This window comes from Prosopis cineraria, unplaced genomic scaffold (genome assembly GCF_029017545.1).
Source record: "Prosopis cineraria cultivar Desert tree isolate PC_DT_omini unplaced genomic scaffold, ASM2901754v1 PC3, whole genome shotgun sequence".
Taxonomy (NCBI): Eukaryota; Viridiplantae; Streptophyta; class Magnoliopsida; order Fabales; family Fabaceae; genus Prosopis; species Prosopis cineraria.
Window position 1 is genome coordinate 6,024,276 of NW_026555334.1, and position 17,481 is coordinate 6,041,756.

Below are 17,481 nucleotides of genomic sequence, written 5' to 3' on the forward strand. Positions count from 1 at the left end.
TTTGTTCAATGATTGTTATCCATTTTAATATGTCTATCAACATCCTTGATTTTTCTTAGGAAATCTATTTTCAATTGAGTGTTTTAAGATATAGTGCATACTCCTAGTTTGATACTTGTGTTTAGGGGTGTAAGGTTGTTTAAGTTTCAAAGTCCTCAAAATAAATATTAAGAAGGACCTTTTTTTGCATATAAAGAATTTTGTATATTTTCACTGTAAATGACTCTGAGGATACTAAAATATGCGCTAGTTTTTGATCTAGATTTTGCTTTGTGTACTTCTTTGTAAATATCCATAATTTCTGATAGAGGTCCTCAATTTACTTCTCAATTTTGGAGATCTTTCCAAAAAGCTTTGGGCACTCGATTGGATCTCAGCACTGCTTTTCACCCGCAAACCGATGGCCAGTCTGAGAGAGCCATTCAGATACTTGAAGATATGTTAAGATCTTGTATTTTGGACTTTGGTGGCAGTTGGGACCGTTACTTGGCTTTGATAGAGTTTGCTTATAACAATAGTTATCAATCTAGCATACAAATGGCCCCATATGAAGCACTTTATGGCAGGCAATGTAGGTCTCCTATTGGATGGTTTGATGTTGGCGATACTAAGCTTTTGGGACCAGATTTGGTGCAAGATGCTATTGAGAAAGTGAAAATAATTAGAGAAAGATTGATAACAACTCAAAGTCGACAGAAGTCTTATGTTGATAATCGACGTCGGGAATTAGAATTTATGGCCGGGGATAAAGTATTCCTTAAAGTATCTCCTATGAAAGGGGTAATGAGGTTCGGAAAGAAAGGTAAACTGAGCCCAAGGTATGTGGGACCATTTGAAATTTTAGAAAGAGTTGGTGCAGTTGCTTATCATTTGGCATTACCGCCTGAACTGTCGGGTATTCATCCGGTGTTTCATGTATCAATGCTACGAAAATACTTATATGATCCTTCTCATGTAATTGAAACTGAGGAGATTCAGATATCCCCAGACTTATCTTATGAAGAAGTTCCAGTGGCCATCTTGGATCAACAAGTTAAGAAGTTGCGGTCGAAAGAAATCACTTCGGTGAAAGTGTTATGGCGTAATCATTCTCAGGAAGAAGCTACATGGGAAATTGAATCCGACATGCATGCTAAGTATCCATACCTATTTGTGGATTAAGGTAAGCACAAATTTAAATTCGGAGGACCGAATTTTCTAAGGGGGGAAGAATGTAATAACCCCAACAAAAAAATTTAAACTAAATAAATAAATATATATATATAGGGTAACTTACTTAAAGTGTGTTTATATTAATTTTTGAGATAAATATAACAAGTTAAAGACTTGGTCTAGTGGCAGCTGAGCAACCTTCCATACATAAGGTCCCCAGTTCGAATCCCCGGCGTACCAAATGAGATTTTTACTTTGCTTGGCTCTTCTGAAATTACCAGAACACCCTTGTTCCCTCAGATATATTTTCTCTTCTCTCTTATCTAAGTCGGTTTTACAGAGTATGAGAAAGTGGTAGAGAAGTCTGGAACGTTGGTGCACTTCTTCTCTTCATTTTTCTGTGCCTCAATTCCCTTTCTTGTTTTTGGTGGCCGCTTATGAGACTGGAGGACGTTGCAGCTCTGAAGCATCAAAGAGGTTCACTGTCATATTTCCTATCTCTGTTTTTTTTCTTTTCGTCTGCTGTTCTGGTTGCGTCGCTCAAGTTCGGTTTACTATCAGAATGAGAAGTTAAGTCACCGGAGAAGTTGATGTGCTGTCAAGAGCTGGGTTGTCTCAGTTGATTCAGTTCTCTTCCTTCTGGTGAGTGGAGATTGGCGTACATCCCCTGTTTTACTGCAAGTTTCGTTTTCTCCTTCCATAACGTGTGGCAGCGTCAGTTTTCTTCTCTGTTCAGTATTTAAGGACCTTCTTTTTCCTCCTTTGCTGTCCGTCGCTGCCTGGGTCAGTCAAGTTGAGGTGAGGAGTTTCAATCTTTGTGTCATTAATTTTGCTGAGTTGGGCATGTAGGCTTCTGTTGCTGTGCGTAAGAATATAAGTGCTGTGTGTGTACGTGAAAACGCAGAAGTTAGTGTGTGTGCCTTGCTATTACTTCTTGGTTATGTGTAGTTATGGAAGCTTCAAATTTTTCTGCTGTCACCTGTACTGATACGTAGAGAGAAGACCAAAAAAAAATTTAAAATTAAGCAAGAAACCCATTTGAACTTAGTAACAATATATGATAAATGTGGGTTGGGGGTTGAAATTTTAGATATTTATCCTTCCTTGTGATTACATGTGCATACATAGAAAGGAGTGTTTTAAATTAAATGGATATTGTAGTTGTATAACCAAGGAAAGCGATTGAATTAGTGATAATACTTGGACCGATTTCAAATCATAAATTTAGCTTTAAATTTTAGATGAGGATGGTTAATTTGGAATTGTTTCTAAAGATTGGGAATCTATGAAATGATTTTTCTTGATAGGGGGTGAGGAAGAAGGAGACCCTGATCAGAATTAAAAGAAAGGATATCCTTAAGAGTTTGAAGTTCTGACGAGTAAGTGAATAGCATTCCATTTAATTTATTTTCAATAGCCTTTTTCTGAAATATTTTATTCTTATGAATTATAGTAATTTTGAAAATTATGAAATATCAATGAAGGACAAACGAGTTATGATACGTGCATTTATTATGCTCAAAAAATGTATTTTCAAGATTGATGAAAGTATTTTTGTATGGTTGTTAAGCTTTGGAATGTAGTGGCTATTCAATTATTGCAAGTTTGGTATATTAGCCACAAAATATGATTTTCACAAATTTTGAGAATTGAAACAGTTCATGCGAGTTTGGCATTGAGAATGATAATCTTATTATAGCAGTAATTATTCTTCTCGCATGTTTGAAATGTGATTTTTAAGAGGACTCAAAACAGAACACTGTTGCTAACGGCAGTTCCGTTAGCCCGTAGCGCGCTGTGGTTAAACACTAGCTAGTTTGTTTCGTGAGTTTTATTCTCACGTTTGGTATTCGTGGGTTGTGTGTCCACGTTTATTTCATAGCTTCGGCTGCGTTTGGTTACTTACCCTCGTGGGCTGTGTGTCCACGTTTGTTTCGTAGCTACGGCTGCGTTCGGTTATTCACCCTCGTGGACTGGTGTGTCCACGTTTGATTTCGTGGCCTGAGCCGCGTTTGGTTATTTACCCTCATGAACTGTGTGTTCACGTTTGTAACCTGTTCTGTTGAGTTCTCAGAAATTTAAATGTTAATTAATATGTGTTTTTGAAATTTACCCGATTTTGACTAGTAATTGGTATCGTTTTGAGTTATATGAGAGCAGATTGACTTCTTTTAGCATGATAACATAAATTGTTTTCAATTTATTTTTATTTTATTTTATAAAAATGGTCATGACTTACATGTTATAAATTTTGGTGGAATTGTTTTAACTATTTGATACTATTATTAGAGATTATTGATTAAAATTTTGAGAATTTTTTTTTTGATGCTATTCACTGAAAAATTATTTTGGCCTCAGATTTGTTAGCTGATGCTGATCCCACCATCGACCTCTAAAGGGCAACTAGCTACAGTGGGTGGACCTTTTTTATTGGTATTGTTGCTTTAATGTAAATATATAGTATGTATGTCTTTTGATTTGAAAGAAAGAGTAGATGCTCCACATAGGTTGTTGATGAATCTTATTGTTGCCTGTATATTGGTTGTTGGCTGGAAGGAGCTATGCTCCTGACTTATACTGTTAGTTGTAAAAAATTTTGTTGTAGAATTTTCGGGAGATCCTAGTTACAGGGGAGGTTCTGCCAAAATTTCTACAAATATGTCAACACTTTCTAAACAAAATGAAATGAAATAGATGTTTATTTGGAGGCTTACGGGAATGTGAGAACGGTTCACACCCGTGCCGGTCACCCTCTATATTGGGGCGTGACATTACCCATATAGGTTTTATTGATCTTTTGAGATAGCTTTAGTTCAGTACGAGTTTGAGTTGTGTCCTTTTAAGGACATTTGATGGTTTAAGGTCATTTTGCTATTATGCTCTATTTTGTTTTAGAAACAATGAGATGCTTTATGTCATTTGTTTCTCTATAAGATTCAATGATTCGTGTTTATGCATCTTGTATCACTTGTTTCCTCTTGGGAGTGATGTTGTGTTGTTTCTCTACTAAGCTTTAGTTTTTGGTTTGAGATGTTACGATGTTTTATATCATTTGTCTCCCCATAAAATTCAATTATTTGTATTAGTGCACCTCATGTCACTTGTTTCCTTATAGAATTTAGTGACTCTGTGACATTTCTTTATTGAATTGCGGTTCGAAGAACTGCTTTATGTACAATTTAGTTAGATGCATATATATCATTTATATCTCCATAGGATTCAATGATTTTGTTATGGTATGTTATACATGTCACTTGTTTCCTCATAAAAATCAGTGAATTTATGTTATTATCTTGTTGAACTGTATTTGGGATAAAATTTTGTATTCTATTCTATTTAGATCAGGAAACACTGCTTTTGTGTCTAATTATCACTTGCTTCCCAATAGAATCCAATGATGATTTTCTGAATCTTGCTAGTAGCCCAATGTTATTTAATTAATGTAATACAAATAAGAGATTGTTGAAATATTTATAATATATATATTATGGATTTGCATTAATTAGATATTAAGCCCAGAATAGATTAGTCTTTATGATCTTGTGTAGACCGTAATAGGTGAAGTACACAAGTGAACCCGATAGACAAAGGCCCAATCGACAACCCCATAATAGCTAGTTGTTCCCTATCTATTAACTAACCAAGTCAAAGATAATGTGAAATTAATTAATTAATTAATTAATTATTGAGGCAGTTACTGAGATGATCCATATAATACAATTTGTCAATAACTACCACACATATCTTTGTTCACTCTCTCCATCATCTTTGTACTTTTTAAAAACTGCAAGGGCTTAATAGATTGTAAGTCTGCTTAAACTCGAGGTAATCAAAGTTTTATTATTGACTTATATTTTTCCTAAATCAATGGATTCATAGGTACGCCTAGCAATTTAACAATATATATGTTAGGTCATTAGTTTGTAAATTGTATGAAGCATAATAACAAATAAACCTAGAAAATTAATAAGATTGGTATAGGAAATTAACAAGTGATAATATTGAATGGAATATGAATTTGTTGGTTTATGAATTGTATGAAGTATAATAACAAATAAACCTAGAAAACTTACAAGTGTTATATATATAAAAGAGTAACAAGTGATACTAAATGAAAAACTTAAGTGTAGATCTTTGTAGCAGGCATCTAGTTTGAGATCTATTTCAATATCATACAGTTAATGTTATTATAAGTAGCATATGTATTAACAATGTGAATGACTGTCTTGTAAGATGAAGTATCTGCCTTAAAATTGACTTGTTCTAGTGACTAAAGGATCATCCATATGCAAAACCCTTTCACTAATTTCAAATATTGAGTCAGCCTAAAAGAAAAGGTGACGACATAGTTGAAGCATGCATTTTTTTAAGTTCTCCCTTTTGTAATTAGAGGTGGAATTTAAATTGATAGCAAAATTAACTTCCTTGTGCTAAAATGTAATTAGGGATAAAATGTATTTGACAATTGCTCTTTTTTAATTAGAGATAAAATGTAAATTGACAAGTGATGTCAAACATTATCAAGTAATGTTATTTAGTTAACAAGTAATATTATATAGCATAGTTGTCAAGCTCTTGAGTTAACTCTAATTTTATCATTTTTATGTTTCTAGGTCATAAAATTATATTAACTCGCTCATCAATTTGAACTAGATGAAACTCAATTAAACTCACGAGTTGCCTATCTGAGTTTACTGTTTTTAAGTTTTTAACTTATAAAAATGTGTCAACTTACTCATAAACTGAACTATATACAAACTCGGTTAAACTTGCTAAACTCATTAATTGTTTACCAAGTTGAGCAAATTAGGTATGTATTATATAGAACTCAATTCATAAAAACGGTAGGACATGTTTCAAAGAAAAATAAAACTCAAAAAGAAAAATATTAATATTAATAAAAAAGAAAACAACAAAAATAAGTTGCCATATTTTGAAATTTCTATATTGAGTATGAAAATCTATCAATGTGGGTGAATTTAGTTTTAATGATTTATATTTGAAATATATATATATATATATATATTTAAATCAAATTATAATCATATTTTATATTTTAATTATTTAATTGCATAATTTTAATGGCTATTTATTAATAAAAATAAACTCTTACAAATTTATGATCCAATTTTATCATTCAAGTTTACTTCCTCATCATGAGTTTAGTTAAATTTACGAGTTTGACAACATTGTTATGTACTCTCTCCATCTCAAATTATAAAATACTTTTAGATAAAATTTCACGTATCAATAAATCTTATTAAATACACTTAACAACCTTATTTTTTCAAAACAAAAATATAAAGTTTCAAAAATACCTATCATTTAATACACTGAAAACAGAAAGGATGAAAATTAATTATAGAGAGAGAAAGGGTAATATTAAAATTAGTGCATTTTAATAAAACCTTAATCTATTCACAGTGTTTTATATTTTAGGATGGAGAAACTCTTTTAAAAGTGCCCTATAATTTGAGACGTAGGGAGTAGTTTATAATTTATGATAATAATTTCACAAGTAACGGATTTATTACAGGTTTGATATTGAATAAGTAAGATATCAAGTGTCATTTAATAAGTAATGATAGAAAATTAATAAGTGCTATTAAGAAATTAACAAGTAAAGTCATGCAATTAGCAAGTAATTTAGTTGCTTTTTGAATCAATAGAATAAACAAGTCTTGTCATGGTACCAACAAGTTAAATTACGAAATTAACAAATGCTATTGCAAAATTAACAATTAAAGTTGAGAATTTAACAAGTAATGTAGTTGGGCTTAGGAAGTTACAAATCAACAAAGTAAAGTTAAATAGTTAACAAGTCTTATTATGAAATTAACAAGTAAAATTATGTGATTAACAAGTCATCTAGTTCAGTTGAGAAAGTCATGAATTTAACAAGTAATCAACAAATCCTATTGAGTAATTAACAAGTAAAGTTGCCCTTGCCTTGTTTCTTTCTTTTAAAGAAGGTTATTTCAGTCATTTTGAATAATAATTTTATTTCATTTTAAACCAAAATTCCTAATAGAGTATTTTCAAAATGTTTTGGGCTGGATTTAAAAATGTCACATCCATGATCCTTAAATGAAATTCTCCCTTTTTAAAATCTTTTTTAGATTTTTACTAACATAATTTATATAATTTTTCATTTTTCAACTTATTATATATTATGCATTTCCTACATGTTTATTGAAACTATATTTATTTTTATTTATTTTTTATATTTTTAGTGAAATTATTTTGTACACTTATAGTACATTTGGATTCTAAACAATATCATCAATATATTTAATTTGTTGACTAGTACAAATTTCACCTTCATATACTTAATTTATAATTTTAAATAATTCTTACCTTCCTGTGCCTAATTTTTTGTTATAGTCTAATTCTTTTAACAAATCAATACGTGGGGCAAGTTAAATTTTGTTATTGGTAGAGTTTTCTTCTGTGCTTCATCACACAAAAATGTCATGAGGATGAGCAGGTGAGGTTGTAGCAATGGTGGGCCGTTTCCACATTCACAGACGGAAACGATGACTTGTAAAAATATCAAGAGTATGAGGATGAGGAGGAAAGGCCTACCTGGGAGAGAAATAGAGTGGAAGTAGAATTAGAAGTAGAGACCATTATGAACCCAACTCAAGTGGGCCTAAATGCATGCCCAATGGATCAATCGTCCAATACTCACAATGACTTGGAAATTGCGTAACATGGAGCTTGAGTGATTCAACTGTAAGAGAGATTCTTATACGGGCCCAATGCACCAGTTAATTGTAGACTATCTCATAAAATCACATTATTTGAATTGAAATAAATTTTATGTGTAATTATTTCTAGTGATTTTATTTTTGAAATAGAATATCTCTTTGATTTCTTGGCTTTTTTTCTTTTTATCATCATTAACAGCAAATTCAATTTATATTTACAGCTTGAATAAATTATAAATAACCTAGTACACAAGGTGATTGAAAGAATTTCTTTGGAGGATAATGACGACAAAACCGGCTATGGGAGGGAGTAAAATGCTTGTGTAATCGTCCTCCGGGTAGATTCTTCCCTCTGCTCCTTTTGTGTTAATTTCTTGCTTATCAGAACTCTTTTGTTGCTCATATATTGCAATGTTATATGACCGGTTAGTCTATGAATCAGTAAAACGTCATTGTTATTAATTTGCTCCGAGAATTTTGTGTATCCCAGAGACCAATTAGCACGTGTCAAGCAATTATGTTGGTCATTGGCTGCAACGGTGAACATACGCAAACCATGACGTTTCCTGCGAAACCACGCTATTTCCTTCCCCTCCTTCATTTTTGGAAATTGTAGTCTCTCTGATCTTCTTCCATTTCCTCCTTAAATACCCTCTTCACCTTCCTCCTCACCTCACCACACACCCCACTAATTCTCTCAACCCTAGCTAAGTCTTCTAGCAAGCAGCCGGTGGCGCTGCCGCTTGTCGTGGTTGTGGTTGTGACGACGACGACGACGACAACAAAGATATGGTAGATGTCTCTAATGCGTTGCACAGGTTGAAGCCGGCCATGTTAATGGTAGTGGTTCAGATAGCATACGCCGGGGTCAATGTACTGTACAAGCTCGCCGTCAACGACGGCATGAACCTAAGAGTCGTCGTTGCCTACCGCTTTATCTTCGCCACTGTTTTCATTGCTCCTCTTGCTCTCGTTCTGGAATGGTCAGTTTCGTATTATCTGACAATAGTTTCAATGAATATATCTATGCCTCTTTTTCATTAAATAATGACAAAAGGTAAACAATTTGCAGGAAGAAGAGACCAAAGATGACTTGGAAGATATTGTTTCAAGCATTTCTTTGTGGTTTATTCGGGTCAGTATTTGTGTGCGCTTTGGGCTTTTCTGTTTATATTCGAATAACTAGCTAGTTTGACATGATTTCTTTTTAATGACAAGTAAAAGGTAAAATGGCCCTTCAAGCTATCTGAACTCTAACGAAAACGTTGAGGATTCGAATTTTTGAGAGAGCACCACTACAGAGGAGGGTACCTAACCAGGCCACTTGTCAGAACTCCGATATTAGTTCTGGTGGCTAGTAGTCCTACACGTTAAAAAAACAAAAAAAACTACTTTGTATACCCCTTTTCATCTTATTCATGAGGTATAAAATATTCTTTTAATTTTATTCACATGTTACTCCAATATTTAATACCGATGTCAATGGTACCCCGCATCCCCTTAAAAGAGAGAGGTTTGTGGGTTCCACTGCTACAGCACATGTAATGAAGGTGCGTGTAAGAGTATAGTAAGTTTGAACCTCTTCCCTTTGGAGGAAAGGTCACCCTTCCCCTATGGAAAAAAGATAGGTATTCCTTTTGTACTATAATACAGGTTATTTTTTGAAAACTTTTTAATCAAAAATATAAGATATTAGATAATTTTTATAATTATTTTTTAACTATACTCCTACTTTAATTATGACTCTTTTTGAAAAAAATCATATATACATTAAAATTTTAATTATCATTATTAAAGCACTTATATAATGTATTTAAGGGGTTAAAATTGAAAAGATGTAATTTTTTAAAAAAATTAAGATTTTAGCTAACATTTTTTATAAATCATGAATTAGTTATTAATGTTTTATATTTGATCCGGTGTGTGGATGATGTTTGTATTTAATCCATTTCCAAAAATATTAATGCTGATGTTTCTTTGGGAAGTGGCAATTTTAGTGAGAATTAAATGCAAAGCTAATAAGTATTGCAAGGTACAAAGCATGGAGAATGACTAGTATATGTAGCCTTTTCTAGACCTCGAGTACTATTTTGGCCTGTTCTTCAATGAATCAAAGAAGATGTAATTCAATGTACTATTAAGAAATACAATGTAATGTAATGATAATTATTGTATATTTATTTGGCACGTCATGGGGATAAATAGAATTTTTATATGATAAAATACCAAAAAATTCTAAATGAGTCTTTTACCCTAATTAAAAAAAAAAACTCCCCACTTCTCCTTCCTTGACGAGGGCTTTTTGGCAACATCACTGGTGCAGATCAACACCAATTTCTAGTGGGATAAGTGAAATTTTAAATAGAGACAAGTGAATTTATTTTGAAGTGATGGAGGGCAATTAATATTTTTTAAGGGAGGCGACTAAAATTATTTAGGGCATTAACAATTGTGGGTGCAATTGCCTCCACTAGAGTATTATACGTGGGCAGGTCCCTAATCATATGATGAAGAAAGTTGAAGAAGAAGAAGAAGAGACTGGACAAGAATGAGTGGTGTGAGCAGGAGGAGGGCAGGTGTGAATGATCATGGATGCAGAGACTCACCGCTGATGTGTGGAGGAGATTCTCCAGTGGAAAAGGCATCAAAGGTGGAGGACGCCGATGAAGGAGTTGAAAAGTGAGGAGAAGCATAGAGGGGGATTACGTAGGTCTATTGCTGTAATTCCAATTACCGCATTTGAGGTTCTTTTTCGTGGAAAAATATCATCTAAGGATCCCTATAGTGTTTTGATATTACATAAGGGCCCTAAAAAAATAAGATTTTTTGGAAAAGATCTAATTACGTTATAGTGTTTTATGAGTCTTTATTCAGTATAAACAATAGAGTAATCGGGTATTGACAAGTTATTATATATAATTAACAAGCAGACGTTTGTTTATGAATAAGTTACAAAAGTTTATAGACATGGTTTATTGAATATTGTTTTGTGACAAATAAATTAAATAAATAAGTAATATTGTGATACATATATTTTATTGTAGAGGATCATTGGCACAAAACTTATATTTGGAAGCATTGGCTTTAACGTCGGCGACCTTTGTTTCAGCGATGGCCAACCTTATTCCAGCTATCACCTTTATAATGGCGGTCTCTTTTCAGTAAGTTTCCTTGCAGTTAGAACTTTCTTTCTTCTTTTTTATTTTATCATTTTCTTAAATTTCTTAGTTCAATCCTTTCTCTTTGTTCTTTTCTCACAAACATATAACATTGGTTAGCTTTAGCGATGCACGATTTTTCTTGTAAACACTGAACACATCTCTGATTTCGCCTCCACAAAAGTTTCCTTCATTTATGGTTCTTTGTGTAAACCTTTTTTTTTTCCTCCAACCAACTTTTCTTTATGATAAAATATAACTTTTAATTCCTAAATTTTTTTTTTCAATTATCAATTCAATCTCTTAACTTTACAAATTAAAAGAACTCAATCGGTAGTTGTATCTTAACTCGAAACAACTCGATCTTATAATATTGTGATTTAGTACAACTCGATGTCTATAATTATTTAAATCAATAAACTGCATTGACTAAGCTATGTTGAGTTATATTTCAGCAATTAAATTGATAATTGAAAGAAATTAATTTAGAGACTAAAAGTTATATTATTCTTGTCTTTATATATAGCAACTTTGCTCGAAAATTGCTATACAATAATATCACTACAAATTAACATCCAAAATTTACAAATCATGAATAATATGACTTATTTTTGAAATTATGATCAATAGCTTGGAAAGTTTGAGTTTAAGAACATCATCAGGAAAAGCCAAGATTGTTGGAACAGTAACAGGAGTAAGTGGGGCTATGATTATGACATTTTTCAAAGGTTCAGAAATACACACAGGCTCCTTCCACATCACCCTCATGCATCATCATAATGGACACATGGCATCACCACAGTCTTCCTCTAGGGGTAACACCCTCTTAGGTGCTCTTTGCGTTCTAGGAAGCAACTTTAGTTATGCTTTGTGGCTCATCATTCAGGTCTTTCTCTTTGACCCAACTATATGTTGTTTTACTTCTTTTTCTTGTCATTGTTGTTTACTTACTACAAATTAAACATTTTTTTTTCCTTGGGTTAATGCAATACAGACAAAGATGAGTAAGAATTACCCATGTCATTACTCAAGTACAGCTTTGATGAGTATCATGGGATCACTCTTATCTGTTGCTTTTGCTCTTTATCTTGAGAGGGATTGGACACAATGGAAGCTGGGTTGGAATGTCAGGCTTCTCACTATAACTTATACGGTATTATCTTTTTTTTTATTATAGGAGAAACTAGCATATGCTTAATTTCTTTCATAAGCAATGCTATAATTTTTTTTTTTCGTTTTGCACATTGATCAATTTTTTTTAATGACATGAATTTTGATTATGAATATAAGGAATAGTTATGTCTGGAGTAATGGTGGTAGTAATGGCATGGTGTATGCATATGAGAGGCCCTCTTTACGTCTCTGCTTTTAGTCCTCTCATGCTTGTTTTTGTAGCCATTGCTAGTTGTTTCATGTTGGATGAGAAGCTATATCTTGGAAGGTACTTTTTTTTCTGATTTTATAAGATTTTTTTTAACGTTTTGATGTTCTATGATATAAGATGTTCAAAAAAATAATAATGATTCATCAATAAAGCAATTATTCTAAAATAATGATTGTTACTTGCTTTCACTCCATAAATGATTAGGGTATTTTTAAAAATTTCTATATATGTATATATATATATATATATATTAAAAAAATTAAAATTTCAAATTATAGTTTACCTGACTTCATTGATATTTACTATAACTTCATCAAAAATTATCTTATAAAATGAGATAGAAAGAATATACACACATGTGTGCCCTTCACTTGCAAGCTCACTAACACATGCCAACATACAAGCACAAGCAGAGCAGACTCAGCATTTAATTAGAAGGGGTCAAGATTAGTATATAATATAAAGTTTACATAAATTTTGTGGGGATAAAAAATGTATAGTATCAATGGTTGTCACTGGTCTCCCCTCTCTCATTAAGCACGACTTTTAGTATACTCTTATCGTGAAAACAAATTTTAAAAAACACACAATTTTCTAACAATAGTGCATTTGAAATTCTTAAGCGTGCATGGTTGTGTTCACATGCATGCACATACATAACATATAGGCTCATGTTTGATCATAAGCACGCGCGCACGTTATATACAATAAGTTCATTTATGATTTATGACTTTTTATCACAATTTGCAGTGTAATTGGAGGGGTATTGATAATCTGTGGATTATATGGAATTTTATGGGGGAAAATCAAAGAGATGAAGAAGATGAATCAACTTGTTCCGTCTCAAAGCCTCCACGAAATTATTGTGAGATCTCCCACAGAAGATAAATGTATCCCTCATAACAACAATAATAGTAACGTTGAAGGTGTTAGAGATAATGACTGTTCCTCAGAAAATGCTAATGAAGCTTCAAAGGATAATCAGAACGAAAGGCAAAGATCAATGGAGGAGGAAAAAGAAGCAACTATATCAATAGCTAGCTAGTTGTCCCAGTAACAACACCACTACTTCTCAAGTATGAAGTATAGGGTTCAAATCATTGACATGCGTGAGTGTGTGGATGTGTGTATCTTTTTTTTTTTTCTTTAGCTTTAACAAATAGCTAAGTTAGGAGTAAAATTTAAATAAAAAAAGTTTAAATGACAGCTAACAAGCAACTCAAGCATTACGACTGTCAATGATGCATAATTACTAGATATATAATTAAAATTATAGGATTTTTTCTTGAATTTAATTGAAATTATGGGATCCTGATATATTTTTAAAACTTGGACCTTCTTTTAAAATAATATAATTAACTGGATTTCCTTAATTTTTCTTATAAAAGTTACATAAATTAACTTTCTTTTTCTGGATCTACACAATACACAATCACCCATAAAATTTTCAAATTACATAAATATTATCCTATTTTTAGGAAAGGTTTGTCTTTGAAAATAAAATGGTTCAATATCTAAGTGAGTTATGTGAAATTTTAATAATTTTAATAACTTACTTCTAATTTTATGAAAAATATACAATTTAAAATTTTATTTATTAATTTCTATTTTAAAAATATTCATCTAATTTCTTACCATATGTTAGGATGGGAATCTTCAAGCTGAAAGTCTAATTGCCAATGCAATGATGGAAAATAATTACTTGTTTGAATCTATATGTAGCAGGAATTTGATGATGAATAGTTAAAACAGTTTTTTTTAAAGCATAACTAACATATTTATCTAGAAGTTAGTACTCCCTTTGATCTTATTTATAAGTTATTTTTAATATGTTTCACTGGAATCAAGGAAAACCTTAAACTTTATTAAATTTATCTTAAAATTTAACAAATTTTTACCTTTACCCCTAATAAATGTTTTTAAACATCATTAATAGTATTTTTATTCAAAGTATTTAAGCAAGTGCCCTTTATATTATATTTGAAAATAAAATGGGTCCCATATCAAAGTGAGTTATGTTTAATTTTAATAATTTTTTGAAGGAGTTTGTATTCATTTTTTCTGTTTGTAGTTCAAAAGCATATTTCAAGAAAATTTTGTATAATTTACTCCTAATTGTATGAAAACTATAAAATTTTAATTTTTTATTCATTAATTTCTATTTTAAAAATATTCATCTAATTTCAAGCTGAAAGTCTAATTGCCAATACAAAGATGGAAAATAATTATTAGTTTGAATCTATATGTAGCAGGAATTAGACTAGAATAGTTAAATTTTTTTTCCTGAAGTATAATTAACATATTTATCCACTAAAAGAAGTTTTTATTTTTTATTATTGAAATTCAAGTTAATCTGACCAGTTAAATTGATAAACCATTAAAATAACAAAAAATAATTATGTTGGATTTATTTGGAATCCTTTGATGCTCATGACGCTCACTTATGCATGTCTCTGTGTGTGTGAATTCGATTTTAACATGCGTTGAAATTTGAAAAAAAAAAAAACTAGGGATATTATAGATACTAACGCATGCTTAGATAATAAGTTTTTGGTCAAATGAATTTTAAAGGTTTTATTTAAAATAAAAAGGTTGTTTTAATTAAAAGGAGCTTTTTTTTTGGGTAAAGGGACAATTTATTATAATTAAAATCTAAACATACGCAAACTGAAGCAACACTCAGATGTCTACTGCAAGGGGGGGGGGATTAAACATGTTTTATTCTTGGACAGTCCAAAATTTGTTGTTTGATTTCTTGTTTTTTTGGTATTTTCTTAAATTAAATTTTTATTCTTTATAATTAGTTGATAGTTCAAACAGAGAAGGTTTCTATAATCTAGAGGAGGATCCTTCAAAATTTTAGAATCCAAATCAATGCTGTGAGCGAAATTTACCATGAAGTTAGCACATAGGCATTGGTATTTTATTTATTTATTTATTTATTGCCAACAGGGATTGGTATTTTATTTATTCATGAGTAACATTTTAATCCCTCGTCAAAAATTAAAAATCGGGTGGTTTTTTGGGCCAAAAAGCCGAGTGGTTATTGTCATTGATGTTCATGATTCTATGGATAGCGTCCATGAAATCTGTGTGCAATTAACTGGATGGTATTTTTGTGTATATATGTATAAATATTCTCCATATTTTAAATTAAACTTGTAATATTGTAAGTGGCGTAAATAATAATTTACTCTAGTTTAAATCAATATCTGGATTATTACTCAATATATACCATAAAAATTATTACCACACTCTTAATTAAAGTAGTCTCGTCCGTCAAAAATATTTTGAGGTTAAGGTGCAGCCTTTCGGCCATACCTTTTTAACGCTGTAACAAATATCTTCTCTTCACCTTTTGTCGCCACTTTCTATATGCACTCCGCAGCAACCTCCACTAATTGGTAGGTCAGTAAGCCACTAAGTGCACCTTTTTGAAGGCATTAAACAATTATGCAGATGAAGTATCAATATTTTAAAAATCAGACTAGAAGATGAACTAAAAATGTCAGCAAGTCACATTATGTTTTTATGGTTTAACTATTAGACTGGTAGTCTAATTGATAATATAATCATTAAATAAAAAAATAATATTTACATACATACATACATACATAATATATATATATATATATATATATTAAAAAATGGTCCAACTATTTAGGGTCTTGGGTTTTTCTTTGGATCTTCAAGAACTGTCCAAGTCAAAACGGCCCAAATTAGGTCAACTTTTAAAATAGGCCAAATGATTGAATCAAATCACTTTTGTAACATCCTAAGTTTTCTCATTAGTAATTATCAGTATTTTTAAGGGTAATTTGATCAATTTAAATAACTTGTTATTTAGCAAGGTTTATAGAGACTAATATGATTTTTAGATCCTTTGACAACCTTAGAAGACGGCTAGGTTGAGGTTCAAGTGGCCCATAGCATGAAAGGGAATTTAAAATTTTGTGGGGCTTTTTGTGCCATGCGCCGCAGCGGGCGTGTCGATGCGCCACGGCGCACGTACAAAATTTGCACTTATCAAATGCGAAAAAAAAGATCAAAAATAAAAGAGAAAAAGAGAGATAATGAGAGAGCGACGGAGGAAAGCTTATGATCTGTTAGGGCATGATTCCTAGGCTACTTTGAGGGAATTTGGAGCTTGATTCACCATTGGGTAAGTTGTACATTCTCTCTTCTCCCTCTTTTATGCGAAAATCTAAACATTTGGGGTAATGAGGGCTTTAATTTCGATTTTCTTGGGTTTAGATTGAACCCATTAGTTTATTTAAGATCTTGAGGAGTTAAATCAAGCTTCTAACCCTAAGTTTATGAGTTTTGTGGTGATTGAGAATTTTTGGTAAGGGTTTAAACAAACCCTAAGTATAATTTGAGAATTTTGAGATAATGTGGGACATTAATTAGTGAATTTGGTATGTTAGGACGTTTAATAGGATGGTTAGAGTGTGTGGGAATGGTTGGTATTGTTAGAAAGGGAATTTGAGTATTTGAAGCACTTAGAATCTAGTGAATTCAGAGTTATCCGGAGTAATAATTGATGATTGTCACTTATTGGTGTAGATTGAGCATTGCTCGAGCCATATCATGCATATAGAATGTGTGGAACTAACGTTGAGCTACGGTAACCCTTTTTGTGTGACAAAGGGGTTGAGGTAATCATATAGTTTATTGTATTTATTAACTATTATAATTGTGTAGAAGTAATTACTAATGATAAAATTGTGGTTTTTAAAAAGTTTTGTGCATAATTTGACATTATAAATGATTTTAACATGAAAAATTAATTTGTAAATGGTTGTTGATTTTAATTGAAATGTATATACTATGTATATAGGTTTGTGATCTGGAAATGTGATGAAAAATGGTGGAAAATTTTGAAAGAGCATGATCATAGGAGTTGAGAGTTCACCTAAGATATGCGGAAATATGTATGTGTGGAAATATGTGAGAGAAAAATTCATATGGTCGGGCTGACATCATGAGACATCCAGTGCAGTAATATATGGGACTGTTACTATGGGACATCCGGGCAGTCTGAAAACTCTATAGTACTCGTTAGGATACCGTTAGG

General features: G+C 31.6%; 1 protein-coding gene across 1 annotated transcript; it reads left to right on the forward strand.

The window, feature by feature from the left end:
* Window positions 1-8,556: 8,556 nt before the first annotated feature.
* LOC129304485 (WAT1-related protein At1g25270-like) lies at window positions 8,557-13,485 on the forward strand. The gene is made up of 7 exons (XM_054944162.1): window positions 8,557-8,845; window positions 8,935-8,997; window positions 10,907-11,023; window positions 11,651-11,906; window positions 12,015-12,172; window positions 12,309-12,461; window positions 13,155-13,485. Exons 1-7 carry the CDS (start codon window positions 8,652-8,654, stop codon window positions 13,447-13,449), a joined length of 1,236 nt encoding a protein of 411 aa, XP_054800137.1. The 5' UTR covers window positions 8,557-8,651; the 3' UTR covers window positions 13,450-13,485.
* The last annotated feature ends 3,996 nt before the right edge of the window (window positions 13,486-17,481 follow it).

Excerpts from the sequence above, each read along its gene's own strand:
- LOC129304485 (XM_054944162.1), top strand. The coding sequence starts at position 8,652 with ATGGTAGATGTCTCTAATGCGTTGCACAGGTTGAAGCCGGCCATGTTA. Across the intron at positions 8,846-8,934 it reads CTTGCTCTCGTTCTGGAATG|GAAGAAGAGACCAAAGATGA; the intron begins GTCAGTTTCGTA and ends AACAATTTGCAG. Across the intron at positions 8,998-10,906 it reads TTTCTTTGTGGTTTATTCGG|AGGATCATTGGCACAAAACT; the intron begins GTCAGTATTTGT and ends ATTTTATTGTAG.